Genomic DNA, 16,279 nt, shown 5'->3' with positions numbered 1-16,279 from the left:
ATGACAAATTTGTTTAAATGGGCCTAATGTGCTGTTTGTTTTTTCTACTGTTTGTTAGTGATATAATGAATCATGGTTAAGTAGTTGTACATCATTTCACTCTTATTTAGGGAGGGTTTAGATTATATTATATAAGTGTCATGGGCTATATATAACTCATTGATTATACTCCTGTAGAGATGTATAGTTGATGCTGTAAGTTTTTGTCTCATGAATAATAATTCATTCTAAGGGAAATTTTTCTTTTCATGCGTTATGTGGCTCTTTGCAACTAATATTTTACACCCCCCCCCCCTCCCCCCCCCCAAATAAAACTGCACGATTCTACTGTTTTTAACATTCAGTTTTATTTTTCCCAATTCAGATAGAAGAGAAAATAGAGAGAAATATTGCTCAGAGAGCTGAAACTCTCGCTGATAGAGAGCAGATGATGATAGGCATCAATCGTCTGTACGATGAATGCAGCCTACGAGAGACGGAGATGAAACTGGCCCAGGAGCACTATCGCAAAGACTTGGATGATCAGGTATGGAGAAAAAAGTACCCCTTTATTCCATCGCTATGGCTCAAAGTAACTTTTTGACACTAGGTCAAGTTAATGAAAAATGGAAGAAAAGCCTGTCAGGTGATTATAACTATCTTATATAGATAAATACAGTACTCCTGTTTTAAATAGATGTTTACAAGGTTAACACAATATGTGAAATTATATTCATTTTACAGATTGCTCAAAAAACCATTGAAAAGGTAAAGAAAATGCAGGAGGAAACTGAATTTGAACAAAAACAAAGTCTGAACAAGAAGGAAGAAGAACAAAAGCTTGCAGCAGAATTGGAAAAACTGCAAATTGGCTTTGAAAAATACAAACCTCCGGTAAGTACATATCAGAATAATAAAAGTGTCGCCTCTCGACCACTGAGAACTCTTGTACATACTTTAATTCATCTTAGATTGTCAACATTCACCGTTCATTATATTATTACATAATCAACATGGATTATGTGTATGATATATTTTTTTCAATCAATACACATGTTATAGTTAGCACTTGAAACATCACTAAACTCTTTAACTAGGTAGATAATAGAGATAAAATATTGATCTACTTTTTGGTGCAATATAAGGCAAGCCTAACCCTATGACAATGTTAAAGTTGAATCTAATTGTTCTAATGATGCATAATGCAGGGATGAAACTGAACGTTTTGACGTATTCGTGTTATATTCAATTTAATTCAATTCAAATTGTCTTTATTCATAAAGCACATTAGGAATATATACATGAACAGTGTCACATTTTTAAATAATTAATTTATAATAAAATATACATGCTTATATTAAATAAGTGAAAATTTTTTAAATAACAAAGAACCAATAGAAAATGATATAAATAAAGTTAAATCATACATTGATTAGTAGGGAAAGATAAGTAAATTACAGTTCATCAAATGATTTAATCAAAGTCAAAGTCATCTTTATTGTTACATAACTTTTTAAAAGATACTAATCTTATTATATAAATAGCCCTACTAATAAGAAATTTCTCAAGTTTGTTTTTACGCTTTTTGATATTTACTTCTGGTTGTATGTCCTTCGGAAGTTTATTATTGAAATTCGGACAGGCGTATTTGGGTTTCTTTTCAAAAAGGTGCAATTTTTAATGACTTAATGCTAAGTTGCCTCGATTTCTTGCAAGATAATAATGTTTCTTTCCAACCAGCTCTATTTCATGAAATCTGTTTTTAACTGATATATTTTGTACTTAAAATAAAAATAATACATCTAAAATTATTGATTAGTGTACATTTTGCTCGAAATCGAGCAATTGCAAAGAATTAAAGTAGTTATTTAAAACAAATAACTTATTTAAAAACGAATAAAAGTCATAATTTCCGATGGTTGGATAAGAATAAACTCATAAATCACGTACCTAACAGTTCCACATAATCAAGATTTCTTGTAAATATTTTATCATTTTTCAAAAGCTGATCTGATTTTTTAGTGCATTCTACAAATGTTTCCCACTTATAGGTTGTCTATGTTGATCTTCGTCAATGATAATGTAGTCTGCATGGTACCCATTGTCGCCAGTACATTTTTGCAGTAAATTTCACTAATTTTTTTAAAGCGATAACATTTTGTTTACATTACTTAAGAACTACATGATTTTCTGCATAACCTCTCTGTCACAATTTTATTTGCTTAGATTTTCATTAATTTGGCTAGTTACTGTTATAACATAAATGCTATTTACCTGAAAAATTGCAGGATTGAAGGCCTAATGTTGTTCAGATGGTATTTTTTTCTCTTAAATGTGAATAATAATGGGAATAATTCTAATCCTTCAATGAAAGTTTTATTAAGGTTTCTTGGATGTAGTCATATTATTTTTAAATCACTTGACTTTTATGAAAACATATATTTAATGTCCTTGCCGTACCAGTTTAATTCGGCCTTAGAGGGGTTTCTTTGCCAATCATCATAAAGTTAAGTCTGTGTTTCCTACAAAATAGTAGCACTTCGGCTAACATCCTTGTTCATTGTTTGTGGGAATCTTCATATTGTAGGTGTTCTTCATTATACAGGGTGGTAAAAAAGTCCCAGGACAGTTAAATATTTTAAAAAATAATGTAGATAGAGCTACAATACTTGGTACAAAGTTACAGGGCATAAAACTCTATTTTAACACATATTCAGTGATCCAATAACTCTTCAGGGAGACGGCCCACAAGGAGTCGGAAGCATAGGTCAATATGCACATCAAATTAAAGCGCTTTTTTAGTAGAATACAATACCGCAAACCGCACTTCAAAAGGTTGATCCTGCGTAAAATGGCAGATGTTCAAAGATTTCTTGAATCCGCCATTTTGAATCTTTGAACGACTGCCATTTTTTACTCAGGCATTCTTTTGAGCTTGAATTTACGGCATCGTAATCTACTAGTGAAGACCTTTAATTTTATGTGCATATCGACCTATGCTTATGTTAACAATTTTCTTCCGATTCCTAGGGCTGTGCCCCCTGAGGAGTAAGCGTATAATAGCAATGTTAATTAAATGAATCTTTGAACAACTGTCATTTTGCGCAGGATCAACCTTTTGAAGTGCGGTTTGTGGTTTGATAATCGATACATACCTATCTAAAACTCATTTTATGTCTAAATTAGTTTTATATCCATCTGAACGTAATCGATGCATCGGTTTTTCTGATGCATCGGGACCAAATCGATGCATCACACACCACATTTTTATACAATTTTACTGTATTTCCTGGCTAATCCCAACAATTTGGTTATCCGGTCAGGATCTGATCCCAATTAGTTTGTATAAGCGAGACCCTGATGTGGTAAGTGTCATTAAATTATTTATTAAATAATTATACTGAGATCATGAAAGGTTGTGTATTTCTATTTTAACAAAAACTCAATCAAAATATCAAACAATAACACAAAACATATGTTGAACAATTACCATATGTTATTAACATATTAACTACTACTGTCATCCCTCCTTCACAAGTCAAAATGATTTGGTTTTCTTCTAATCCTTTCCCCTCGTCTTACAACAGGAGCTGAGTCATTGTTTTGTAATTCTGACCTGGACGATTGACCTTTATTAACATCATGGGAGATTCTGAATGACTTGTCTCTTCTTAGGAACCATGAGTTTCTTCGGTATTCTCGTCCATCACCAGTCTGGATTTTGTACGATCGAGGTTCAGGACCAACTTGAACAATCTTTGCTCTCAGCCAACACTTTGGTTTGAATCTGAAAAGCACTGGTTCATCAAGTTGAAACTGATCAGGCTCTGTCTTCCTCATATCACCGTATAGTTTCTCTCGTCTTTTAATTTTTTCTAGCTGTTTTGAAACATTTTTTATGACCATCGGAATAAGGTGGTTGGTCGTAAATGGAAGTAGAGTCTTTGTCCTCCTACTCATCAGCCGCTGAACTGGGGAACCTAGGTTACCTCTTGGTGTGTTACGGTGATGAAGAAGTGCAAGATAAATATCGGACTGTTCTTCTTGACACTTGACAATTAAGTTTTTTCCTTCTTGGACATACCTCTCCGCTAGCCCGTTGGATCTTGGAAAATGAGGAGATGAAATTCTATGATTAAATTTCCATTCGGATACGAATTTAGTAAATTCCATAGAAGCAAAACATGGTCCTCCATCAGTTCTTAGTTCATCTGGAATACCATGAGTTGCAAAGTACTTTTTTAGGTGTGTAATAACAGTGATGCTACTTTTGTTCCTAAGATTTTCACACTCAAAATATCCTGAGTAACTATCAGCAACTACTAAGAAGTCTTTACCTCCACATTCAAAAACATCAGCTCCGATGAACTGCCATGGCCTCACTGGTACTGTTTCTTGAAGGATCACATCTTGAGGTTTATCTCGTTGATATTTGCTGCATACATTGCACCTTGCTACATATTGTTCAATATCTTTTTCCATATTAATCCAATATACATAGTCACGTGCTGTATTAATTGAACTTTGAACACATTTGTGAGGACGGTGAATATTCTGTAACACTTCAAGTTTCATTTCATCAGGTATAATCAAACGGCTTCCTTTAAACAAAAGACCATCATAGCAACTTAGTTCTTCTCGGAAAGTGAAATATTTTACTAATTCCTTGTCAACAGTGCTTCTTTCTTTGGGCCATCCATTCAAGATCATTTCCTTCAATTTAGAAAGCTCTGTGCATTTTCCAACACTAGTTCTGATTCGAGAAACTGTATCAGAAGACATAGGAATTATCAACTGAATATCAAAGCTGTGAGGTTCATCATCTTGGTTGTCATTGTAGCAATCTCTACTCAAGGTGTCAGCCAGATGAAGCTCACAACCCCTCTTGTAGACAACTCTTGGTCGATACGGTAATATTTCCAAACACATTCTTTGGATTCTGGGAGGAGCGTCAGACAACGGTTTCTTAAAGATAGCCTCTAAAGGCTTATGATCTGATTCAATAATCAACTCCTTGCATCCCCATACATACTCATGAAACCTTTTGCAAGCAGTCAGTATTGCGAATGTCTCTTTTTCAAGTTGACTGTAGTTCTGTTGCGATTGAGTCAATGCTTTGGAATTATAAGCTACGGGCTGCCCAGATTGTAACATAACAGCACCTACTGCATAACTGCTTGAATCCACAGATAGAGTCACAGGAGAGTTAGGGTCATAGTAACGAAGCACGGGAGTTCTTTGCAGTTTTTGCTTTAACTTGTTGAATGCTTCTCGTTGTGGTGTATCCCAGAACCAGGCCACATTTTTCTCAGTGAGAACTCTTAGAGGTTGAGTATCAACCGAAACATCTGGTATAAACTTTGACAAGTATGTTATACAACCTAAAAATCTCTGAAGCTCAGACAAACATGTGGGTTCCTTCATTCTTGAAATGGCTGCTACTTTGTCAGGATCAGCTTGTAACCCTTGGTCTGAAACTATGTGACCAAGAAATTTCACCAACGGTTTGGCAAATATACACTTTTCTTTGTTAAGTGTAAGTCCTGATTCACTCAGCTTTGTCATTACTTCATTCGTGATCTTTTGCAAATCTCTTTCATTGTTACTGTGAATGAGTATATCATCCATTGAACACTCTACATTCTTAATTCCTTTGAGCAAGTCTGACATAATATACTGGAACACTTCAGGGGCCGATACCAAACCAAAGGGCATGCGTAAACAAGAGTAGCGCCCCCAAGGTGTTGAAAAGGTTAGTAGTTTGGATGTTCTCTTCGTAACTTTTATCTGCCAGAACCCCATTTTACAGTCTAGGATGGTGAATCTAGAACCATTCAATCTAGCTGCGATGTCCTCTAATGTAGCCAATGGGTAATGTCTACGCTTTACATTTTTGTTTAGATCAGTTGGGTCAATGCAAAGACGTATTTTGTCTCTTTGTTGCACTATGACCATAGGAGACACACAAGGAGTAGGCTCACTTACTGGAATAATAATCTTGTCTTTTACCATTTGGTCAAGTTCTGCTTTCACTGCGTCACGTATTGGATGAGGTATTCGCCTGGGTGGGTGTATTTTGAAACTAGGATTTTCCACAAGATCAATGTCATACTCAAATGTCTTTAAACATCCTATTCCATCATATAAGCCACTTATAGACTGATCAACTATACCAGCAATCCGTTTGACGAACCCTAGTGTTTCACATGATACTCTTCCTAATATTGATTGATGCCCATTTGGAACTATTACAAACAAGACAGTGTCTTTATGACACTTTTTGGTTACAACTGGACAAATGGCTTCACCAAAAACTGGCGTTTTTTGGTTGTTAAAAGAAACAAGGCATTTAGTAGCAGAAGGTACGATGTTAAGATTACAAGCTAGAGCCAAATCTTGGGAAATAACATTGCACTGAGCCCCAGTATCTAATTTAAACTGCACAGTTTTGTTATTTGGCAATTTTAAGGGTTCTGTCCAATCTTGATTCTTGACTGGGTTAGAGATGCAATCAACATGCAACGGATAATCAGAATCTTCATTCTCTACAACCTCTAAAACATCAGTATTTTTACTCTTACTAGGGAGATTCTTTCGAGTTTTACACATCTTAGCAAAATGACCTTTAGTCAAGCATTGATTGCAAGTTCGATTAAAAGCTGGACATTGGCCTCTAGAGTGTTGTAAACCACAACGTTTACAGTCAAAGACTGAATTTTGTAACGTAGGCCTAGAAAAGGAATCGTCCCTTTTAACGACATTAACATTTGTAGGGCTGTCAGAGGCTATTTCTGCTAGTTGTTTCTTAGCTTGTTCATGTGCCCTACACTTACTAATTGCATCATCTAGGGTAAGCTTATCAGTAGAAAGTAATTTTTCCCTTAAGCTAGAATCTGATATGCCAATAACTATTCTATCTCTTATCAAACTGTTTTTTAGTTGCTCAAAATTACAAGAATTAGCTTGGTTAACCAATTTTGTAAAAAAATCTTCAAAACTTTGATGGGTTTCTTGGGTGATTTTGTTGAACAAAAATCGCTCAAATACTTCATTAGATTTACCAACAAAAAACTTATCAAATCGTTGAACAACTTCATCCAATTCAATATCTTCATCATCAATGAAACCAAAACTGTTATATATATCTATAACATCTGGGCCTAAACTAGACATAAATGGTGCTACCTGTACTGCATTTGATCTCCTATCAAGGCCAGAAGCTGTGTAGTACCAGTTCCACTGTTGCTTCCATTTCTTCCAAGAAGGAGCCATCTGAGTACTTGAAACCACAAGACATTTTGGTGGTTTTACATTATCATCCTTGTCTTCTGTATGGTTTGAATGGATATCATCATCTTCCTTAAAGGCATACCTTTTATTTCTATTCCGTGTGGGTTTCGGCACCATGTCATTAAATTATTTATTAAATAATTATACTGAGATCATGAAAGGTTGTGTATTTCTATTTTAACAAAAACTCAATCAAAATATCAAACAATAACACAAAACATATGTTGAACAATTACCATATGTTATTAACATATTAACTACTACTGTCAGTAAGAAAATACAGAAAGAAACTGTTTGGTTCTTATTTAATTTACCTATCTTGCAGGCAGGACCTCCCATTTAAAATAAGTAAAGTTCCTTGCAGGGTAAAGTATTCTGTCTGGGAGAATTATTTGTCTTTTTCGTAAAATGTGCATGCCTCAGTGTCTTTATGTTTGTGTTGGTGTAATATTGACGATGTAATATCCTAGCCACTGACTATGACAACAATTTGATACTTCTCGATTTGCTAACTATGTGACCATGAAGCAACTAGCATTGAAACCATGGTTGTACAATGTAGATACAACTATTTTTGAACTGAGACGATAGTAAAGGTAAATAAACCACTATATAGATTTCCTTGAGTCCCAGCATTCAAACATAATACGATTTTGTCATTTGTCTGTCCTATTGTAGATAATCACTGTTTAAGATAAAGTTCAATTGTTCCTCTTATTTTTCTGTATTCTTGTATTTTTATAGAATTTTCTATATAACTATCTTTAATTTGTAGGATTTCCGTCGTCGTCGTGTTGTGTGGTGAGAACCAACTCCAAGTTTTGTGTGATGTGTTACCAGACTGGACGTTTTTTATATGTAATGTTCCAAATATGATCTCCAATATTTATTACGTAAGAGCTTTAAGCTATGTATATTTTGTTAAGTCATGAGAAAATGTTGTTGAAAAGAAAAGACGTATTTGTGTACAATCTGTGAAATATCTTAGTTCCTGTTATCATAATGACTGCTTTTCGCTGTTTGTTAAGGTTTTTGTCAAAGCACTCTCAACACTTAAAAGCAATGGTCCATTGATGTAATCAATATTAATAGATTTTCTCAACATCAATCTAAGCTCAGCAAGATGACTTGATTTTGGCTTTGTCCATATAATACATAAAATTCAAAATAATAAAAACAATTATTTTGAGACCATATTTATAAAAGATAGTTTTGTTTGTAAAAGTTGACCGTAAACTATAACCCTTCGTACCTAAAAGACAGACATTTTATATTATCTGTGTCTTTCCATTAAGTGTTTGATTATAAATTAGTTTTCCTACTTTATATTTCTACTTCAACATGAATTACAGGGTTAAGTGCCTTGAAAATATGTTGATGAGCTTCCTAGATTTTATGGACACAATATTTTACACTGTGTACCATAATTGTAATTTTCCCATCATGTTGTAATTTTAGAAAAAATTAGAAATATCATAAGCTCTGTTTTTCCTATAACTTTTTCTGGGTTTAAATTAAATCATGGTGTAATTTATATAATTACTTTTAATTTGTTTGGTAGATTGGTTCTGTTTAGTACGTTTTCAACTTGGCAGTAAAAGACTAAAAGGTGTTTCAATTTCCTCAAGTTTACTGCCAGAAATGTAAAAGGTTTAGCTTAAGTAATTTGTTCCATGGTGTTGTGTGTTTCTTGTTAAATAAATAGTTATTTAGTGTAATCAGCATTTTCTATGTCTAAAGCTTAAATAATTGCCTGGAGGTGTAATTTTCTTCAGTTTATATTCTTTTATTTAAAAAAATTCCTTCAACACGAGCCTTAATTTACTCCTAAGTTGCTGTCTTACTGATCTCATTATAGGCTTGGAGTTTGCAGGGTTCAAGTTTTGTGTTATTTATTTTATTTAGTGAATGTTTTTCTAATTCTATTTGTTGTGTACCTATATTTTATTTACTTAAGTGCAATATAACAAGTACCATGTCCCAGATAATACAGTAAATTTAAATTTAAAGTTAACAATTCAATTCTACGGTACTGTTTCATAACTTTATTCCATATAATAATATTTAAAAAAACATTTTCCCTATCTATAATATGTTTTTATGTTAATAAATCTGTTTGGAATGAAAATAACTCCTTCTTTATGTAAAATCTTACCTCTTGCTCTTGCTATTCTTGTATTCTATTGATAAGATACTTGTTCATCGAATTTTACTTATTCACAAACTGGTGAACCTAAAATGCCATCTCACATTTATGTGAAAGTGGAATGAAATTGATCACAACGTTCAGGTTATTAATGCCCTTAATAATATTTATACAAAGGTTTTTTTATTGTCACCTAGTGCCTTAAGTGTATGCTTAGTGATTTCATGTAATATTTTTAAGTCTGTAGAAAATGCAGTTATTTATTGATTGCAAATATGTTCATGATAGTATTCAAATGTCTTGTAAGTCTTACCTGTGTAACCATCAATCATTACTCCATCAATTTACAAACGAATATTTTCAATATTTTGGTAATAATACAATGCTGTAGATTACGGTGATATGATTTCTTAGTTATGAATGTGTCAAAAGATTACTATTAGAACTTTCAATTGTGTTTGTCAGATGAATGTGCCATTACCCATCACAACTATAATACAACTGGCACATGAAACTAGACGTATTGATACCAAATACATTTATCCTGATTGATAATACAACTATGGTAACATAATAACTTTTCACATTTTTTTATTTTTTAATAAAGAGCACAATTTTGTGTCAATTTAAAAACCATCCAAATCCAATCCTTTATGATCTGAAACATATCCATACCTAACCCTCACTATCAAGTCCAAATTGAAACCAAGCTAAGATTTTACTTTCTGTGGGCCTACACCTCATTTAATTCATATCCATAGCAAATAGTAAATATAAATATTGAAACGGCAATATTTTCAGGATAACATTTATTGATAATGTGATAAGATATTGTATGTATTCAAGGCTTAAGTGACAAACGGGGAATATGCAATTAAGTTTTCCAGTACACTGTATTACTTATTGATGTTAATTGTGTAGGGAATCTCAAGAAAACGTTCCATTAATTTTGTATCCAAATATTTTCTTAATGGTGTGATATTTTTGCAATAAATTGTTTATAACATATTCTCTCCTTTTTTTATCAACCATGTGTTATAAGTAACTATGTCTTCCATGTTCATAGATTCATAATTATAAGGTCCATGAAAAAGTTCCAATAGATTTAGGATGCAAGATAAAATTCTTTAAAATGCAGACAGTAGACTCTCAGTAATCCGGCAGATGTACTGCCGGATTCGTGAAAATGCCGGATTACTGGAATGTTATCAATAATAACACGTCTCCGAAGATCGCGCGATCGTAAACCACTGACGTTTCTCTAATCGTAGGAGACGATAATGTCTACACATCCGCAGGAGACAATCATGATTTTGCCGCGATCGTTCATGATGACGATGACGTTTCCGTGACTGCGGGAGGCAATGATAATGTTTACAGGTCCGCGGGTGAAGATCAGAATTTTGCCGCTACCCCGGTAGACTACGATAATGTCCAACGTAGGAGATGTTCATGATTTTGCCGCAATCACACATGACGACGATGACGTTTCTGTGACCGCGGGAGGCGATGATAATGTCTACATGACCGCGGGAGATATTCATGATTTTGCCGCAATCGTGCATGACGATGATGTCATTTCCATGACCGCGGGAGGCGATAATAATGTGTAAACGGCTGCATGAGATGTTCATGATTTTGCCGCAATAGCGCATGACGACGATGGCGTTTCCGTGACCGCGGGAGGCGATGATAATGTCTAAACGGCCGTGTGAGATGTTCATGATTTTGCCGCAATAGCGCATGACGACGATGACGTTTCCGTTACCGCGGGAGGAAATAATTATGTCTACACGGCAGCGGAAGATAATCCGAATTTTGCCGCGATCACGGATGACCTCACCTGTCAAAAGACGCCAGATTACTGGGGTGCCGTGCCGGATTAGAGAGGGTCTATTTTAGTTTGACTGACTACAGTAATTTGTAATATTTTAATACTAATTTGAGAATCACACATTATTTTGGGTTTTAATAAATTGTAACACTTTGTTATAGTTAAAAAAAAATCCTGGGTTGGCAAATAAGACAAATAATATTACATAATACATGCAGCACAAAGTCATTGGGCCAAAAATTGTTGTCAGTCTGTCAGGGGCCATTTTGGTAGATATTACAAAATTATAAATAAATAAAGTAATTTAATTATATTTAAATAAAGGGAAAGCATTAAAACTCATTAGTTTGCATTTAAATTGTAAAATTCCCCCTTTTTGCGGGGAATCCCCTCTCAAACCTTTCGTCCCCTGATCAAACTCCTTCTTGATCCTTCTTAGGTCTACCCAAAAAATTATTCATGGAGCAACCCCTGCAGCCTGCCTCCAGTAGTTGAACCATTGTTGAAAACGTCTGATTTGTCATAAGTTGGCCTAATCATTCATATTCCGATTGTTTAGTTAAACATTCACTATAGGCTAACTTAAGCAAGCATCAACCATTTTCCTAAGATTAGGTGAATGAATGTTTCCATAGATGACTGGACCTTAGCACATCTTGCTAAACATTAAACAAACGTACATATTTTGAGAAGACATCAAAACCTTATATTTGCATGGCACAAGATGATTTTTTTAAGTCATCATTAATTAAATACCCTCGTTGCAGCAAAACTGCAGACTATTTTTCTCATACAACTCAAGGTAATTACGAGTTTGTTTATTATATTCAAAGGTCTGCAGCTACAATTGCCACACATTTTTAAACTTAATAAGCTTGCAATAAAATAAATAAATTGTTCAAACTTTATAATGAAAAAGATATGCTCATAAGTCATAAGCAAGTATTCTGCAACAATCATATCTTTCTCCATGATGAAGATATGCTGTGTAGCATTTACAATATCTCAGTAGGCAAAGGGCAAAAGAGTTTAAATGTAATGTATCAAACTAGTTGTCTTTGTAAAACAATTTGAATGATACTAAATCTTTTGGAATTGCTTTCATACATAAATAAACAAAAACCTGATTGCTGAGGAACAATACCCTTATCATCATATCAGGGTGGTTCACAGAAACATTCAAGTAGATTTTGGATTACACATATGATCCAAATTTCATCAACTGTGGTTAATTTTAACAAGGAGTGAGAGTACTCTTTGACATATAAATGGGCTATTCTCATTGTATCAATTTTTTTCTGAAATTTTTTTGCTAAATTTAAAGTTGGTGCAATTTGTTCTTATATTACAGTTTTCTTTTCAACACACTTTATATTTGTTAAATTCACAAACGGGGCCAATTTATTCTCATGATAACTACTATTTTTAAATTGTTTTGTTAGAATGACATTTAAAATACTCACGACCGTCACTCTTTTCTTAAATTTTATTAATTTCATAATAATAAATGATTATGACTTCAAATGAAGAAAAATGTATGATATGAATACATAGTATTACTTACCAGGAGTATAAATTGAAATTATTTATGGGAACGTTGATTTTTTTTTAGACTTTGTGTGTAATTTTGAATTGGACCGAAAATGAACTATAGTTTTTTTAAATGGCAGGTTTCCAGGTATGTATATCATTTGTATATTAAGTTCTGTGAGTAAAATATCAGTTTAAACTTAAAACCCATGGTCATAAACTTTTTTTATTTCTATAACTAATTATTAAAAAAATAAAATATGATGCGTGACGGTTGTGAACTGCGTGTGACGGTTGTGAGCTGTGTGTGACGGTCGTGAAAATATCAAGACATTATCAGCTCAACAAATTTTACATATGACTAAAAAGCATAAAAATGGTTTAAAAAAATAAAAAACAACATATACCAAAATTGAAAACTGTTTTAATTTAAACTTGCTTTATTTGTAGGTACATCAACATTTCAATAAACATTAGATGTTTTTGCCAAGTCTTGAAAAATATAAATGCCTCGATGCATTTTAAAGTTTGTCAGCGTTTGAATAATGTCTTTAATGTTTACCGATGCAATGTCATCATTTTGAGGAAAAACAAATTTTTCTCCAACTGTTTTTCTGAGAAACTTGACCTCATAGTCACCATCTTTATATTTTTGAATAACCTCGCCAATGTAAAATTTCACGATCTTGTTTAATGGAAACCGCACAAGGACAAAGTCACCGGTGGAGAGATCATTAACTTCATCTGAAGGTAATTCGCAAGGCGTAACCACCGATGGATTTTGGACAGTTTCATTGTGATCGTCGTCATCTGAATATACATCATGATAGCTGAGCCTCTCTCGTCTGCAAGTTGCAATAGAAGTTTCTGTCCGTGGAATACCTACAACTTAAGTTAAGGAAAACCTAAAATTGCATCAAATATTTTAACAATTTGAACAAGGTTTTAAATTAGTTTTACTGTTATCGGAGTTAGAAAACCCATAGCAACCAAGTTACTAAAAAATATAAATCTTAGCAAAGCGTGAATACAAAATTGTTTGTCCAACCTTTAGTTAATTGTTAAATATTTTAGTATATTTTCAAAACAACAAAATTTAAACCAATCAAATTATGTAAGAACCATAAGATAATATAATATTCATAAGAAAAGTATTTTAATAAAAGGATACTGGTAGAAGGCGCAGAATCGGCAGCTTCAGTTATTAGGCTATGGTAGCTCGTCATTTGGTGAGGGCACTTTGATTTATTTCTACAAATTATGCAGGACAAAAACCTACAATCTAATCCAGTTCCATCTGGGGAATTCCAAACAATTTGATGCAACTTCAATGTGTCTTTAATGGCCCGTAAATGAACTAACTTAGGTTTCAAAATAGAATCAACACTCTTCATTTTGGCCTCATCTACTTCCAAAACTTGTATTTTTAAGTTGCTTACAGCGGTCATGAACTGTTCTAAATTTGACACATCTTTTCCCATATTAACTGCTGAGTCCGCGGTTCTCTTTATAGTTCCGCCAACTCCGTCTGCAACACTTTTGCCGTGACCAGCCTCACTAAAATTGTACGAAGCTTTTTCGAACCCGAAGTGCTCCATATAATAACTGAACAAGTACATATTACTTTTGTTCCTGTATTGTTTAGTCGGCCCATCACTAATAATGTGCACTCTGCTTACATTCTCATAATTTTGTTTTATTTCCATAAATATTGGATAAAGGTGAGCCCATATAGCTGCTGCGTCATGTCTATTACATGAAGATACTGTACAAAATGTTCTTACTTTCATTATTGATTTGTCGTTGGATGTGACTTTAACAAAGTAAGCTCCAGTGTGTAGTGTAAGTTGTTCATTAGAGGCGCCAAAATGACGACTCTGGACCTCGCTAGAGTACTTCAACTGGTAATTTTCTGAAAAATCAAATACAACAAAAACTTCGTCATCATTTAAGTTTGTTCTACAGTACTTAGAAAACTTGTTCTGATTGTAAACTCTAAACTTATGAGTCATGAATAAAAGGATCTGAGAACATAATTTCTCTTTCAACTCTTCTAGTGTACAAAATATTTTAACTTTTCTCGTAACTTTTACCATCCTTTTTACCCCATTTTTCACACGCTCCTCTGTAACATTTTTCCACTCAAAATGATGGATTTTAGAGTCCCACTCAGTATCACAGTTTTCATTGAAGGCAATTTTTGTTGACTTGCACGTATCACATTCTCTATATACACAAGTTTTATTAGTTACACTGCAACAAATACTACTAACAAGATCATTCATATTGGAGTGATTTATCAGTTTGTACTGTTTACATTTCTGAAACAGGAAGAAAAAGTTTTCGTGATACTTGCACATGCAGGTGTCTCTCTTGTTGGCAGGTCTTTGAATTACCCAAAAAGGCTTGAAGCGACAAAAATGTGGATATGATATCTGAATATGTTTTGTAGATACAAACTTTTTGTGCAAAACCTGTAAGGTTTCTGATAAATATCTTATCTGCTTTTTTATTTTCTTCTTTGTAATAGTGTCCTTTCGACCTGGTGTACAATATGAATTTTCATCGTCCGTAAGAAAAGTATGGACTTCTTTTTTGAGATTAGGTTTAGGCTGTTTCTTTTCTTGTTTTTTTGTCAACACTGTTGATTTATCTGTTTTCTTCTGACTGTTTTCATTTTTCAGTAATCTAGTATGTTTCTTTTTCCATTTCTCTATTTTCTTTATTATATAAAGGAGATAAGGAGCATTCGATCCTCTAACTTAGAACTGTTGTGAAAAGATAAAATACAATTGGTAATATTCGATTTCTCGTTCGCATCATTCTACATCAAATGAAACCCGACACGCCCCAGTCTAAGTACCGCCAACTGGAACGGTTTCACATATTTCAGTCAATATCTCCAGTTATATTTCACCCTGAGGGTTAAAACCATATTTTAATTACAGCTTATTCAAGGAGCAAACACTTTGGAGGTGAATTTTCATCCATAACACTTGTCAAATGTTGCTGTTGACGCTTCTTTAAGGCATGCTTATGGTATCGCTTTCTCCACTCCGCTCTTTGTTTTCTTTTTCCTCTTTCGCTTAAATCATTTATACTTTTTATTTGTTTCAATGCCCTTCGTTTTCGACTTCGTTCTCTTTCCTTTTCCTTCATCATTTCATATTTTTCCGGATTTTCGCGGATCCTTAATCGTTCCTTTCTTTTTCTTTCTGCTGCAGCTTTTCTTTTGCTTTCGCTTGTAGGGTTCGCCTTTTTTTGCTTACCATTTTTTTTACACTTTTGACTATCCATTGTCTTGTTACTGTACGTTATTATTCCTGCGAAAACCAATAAAATTTCAAAATTGATTCAAAAATTGATCTTTATAATAAAAACTTTTTAATTTATACATTTTTTATTTTTAGTTTATTGTAATGTCCTGCGAAAACCAATAAAATTTCAAAATTGATGCAAAAATTTATCTTTATAATAAAAACTTTTTAATTTTTTAATTT

General features: G+C 33.4%; 2 protein-coding genes across 2 annotated transcripts in view; one reads left to right on the top strand and one right to left on the bottom strand.

Annotated features, from left to right (window-relative positions):
* The window catches only part of LOC128998524 (trichoplein keratin filament-binding protein-like), a 34,470-nt gene extending 24,047 nt beyond the window's left edge, over nt 1–10,423 (top strand). Inside the window, exons 9-11 of the mRNA XM_054424695.1 lie at nt 365–526; nt 724–873; nt 8,045–10,423. Coding sequence (XP_054280670.1) covers nt 365–526; nt 724–873; nt 8,045–8,074 — 342 coding nt within the window. The 3' untranslated portion in view covers nt 8,075–10,423. The remainder of the gene's footprint in view (nt 1–364; nt 527–723; nt 874–8,044) is intronic.
* Nucleotides 10,424–13,231: 2,808 nt separating this feature from the next.
* Nucleotides 13,232–15,479, bottom strand: LOC128998509 (uncharacterized). Its single transcript, XM_054424679.1, has 2 exons — nt 13,951–15,479; nt 13,232–13,661 (listed from the first exon to the last, which is right to left on the bottom strand). The coding sequence occupies exons 1-2, from the start codon at nt 15,137–15,139 to the stop codon at nt 13,243–13,245; spliced, it is 1,608 nt and encodes a 535-aa protein (XP_054280654.1). The 5' UTR covers nt 15,140–15,479; the 3' UTR covers nt 13,232–13,242.
* Nucleotides 15,480–16,279: the final 800 nt, after the last annotated feature.

This window comes from Macrosteles quadrilineatus, unplaced genomic scaffold (genome assembly GCF_028750875.1).
Source record: "Macrosteles quadrilineatus isolate MER2022 unplaced genomic scaffold, UCM_ALF_1.0 Scaffold_7__1_contigs__length_78375512, whole genome shotgun sequence".
NCBI lineage: Eukaryota > Metazoa > Arthropoda > Insecta > Hemiptera > Cicadellidae > Macrosteles > Macrosteles quadrilineatus.
This window is presented reverse-complemented; position numbering and strand designations above follow the sequence as displayed.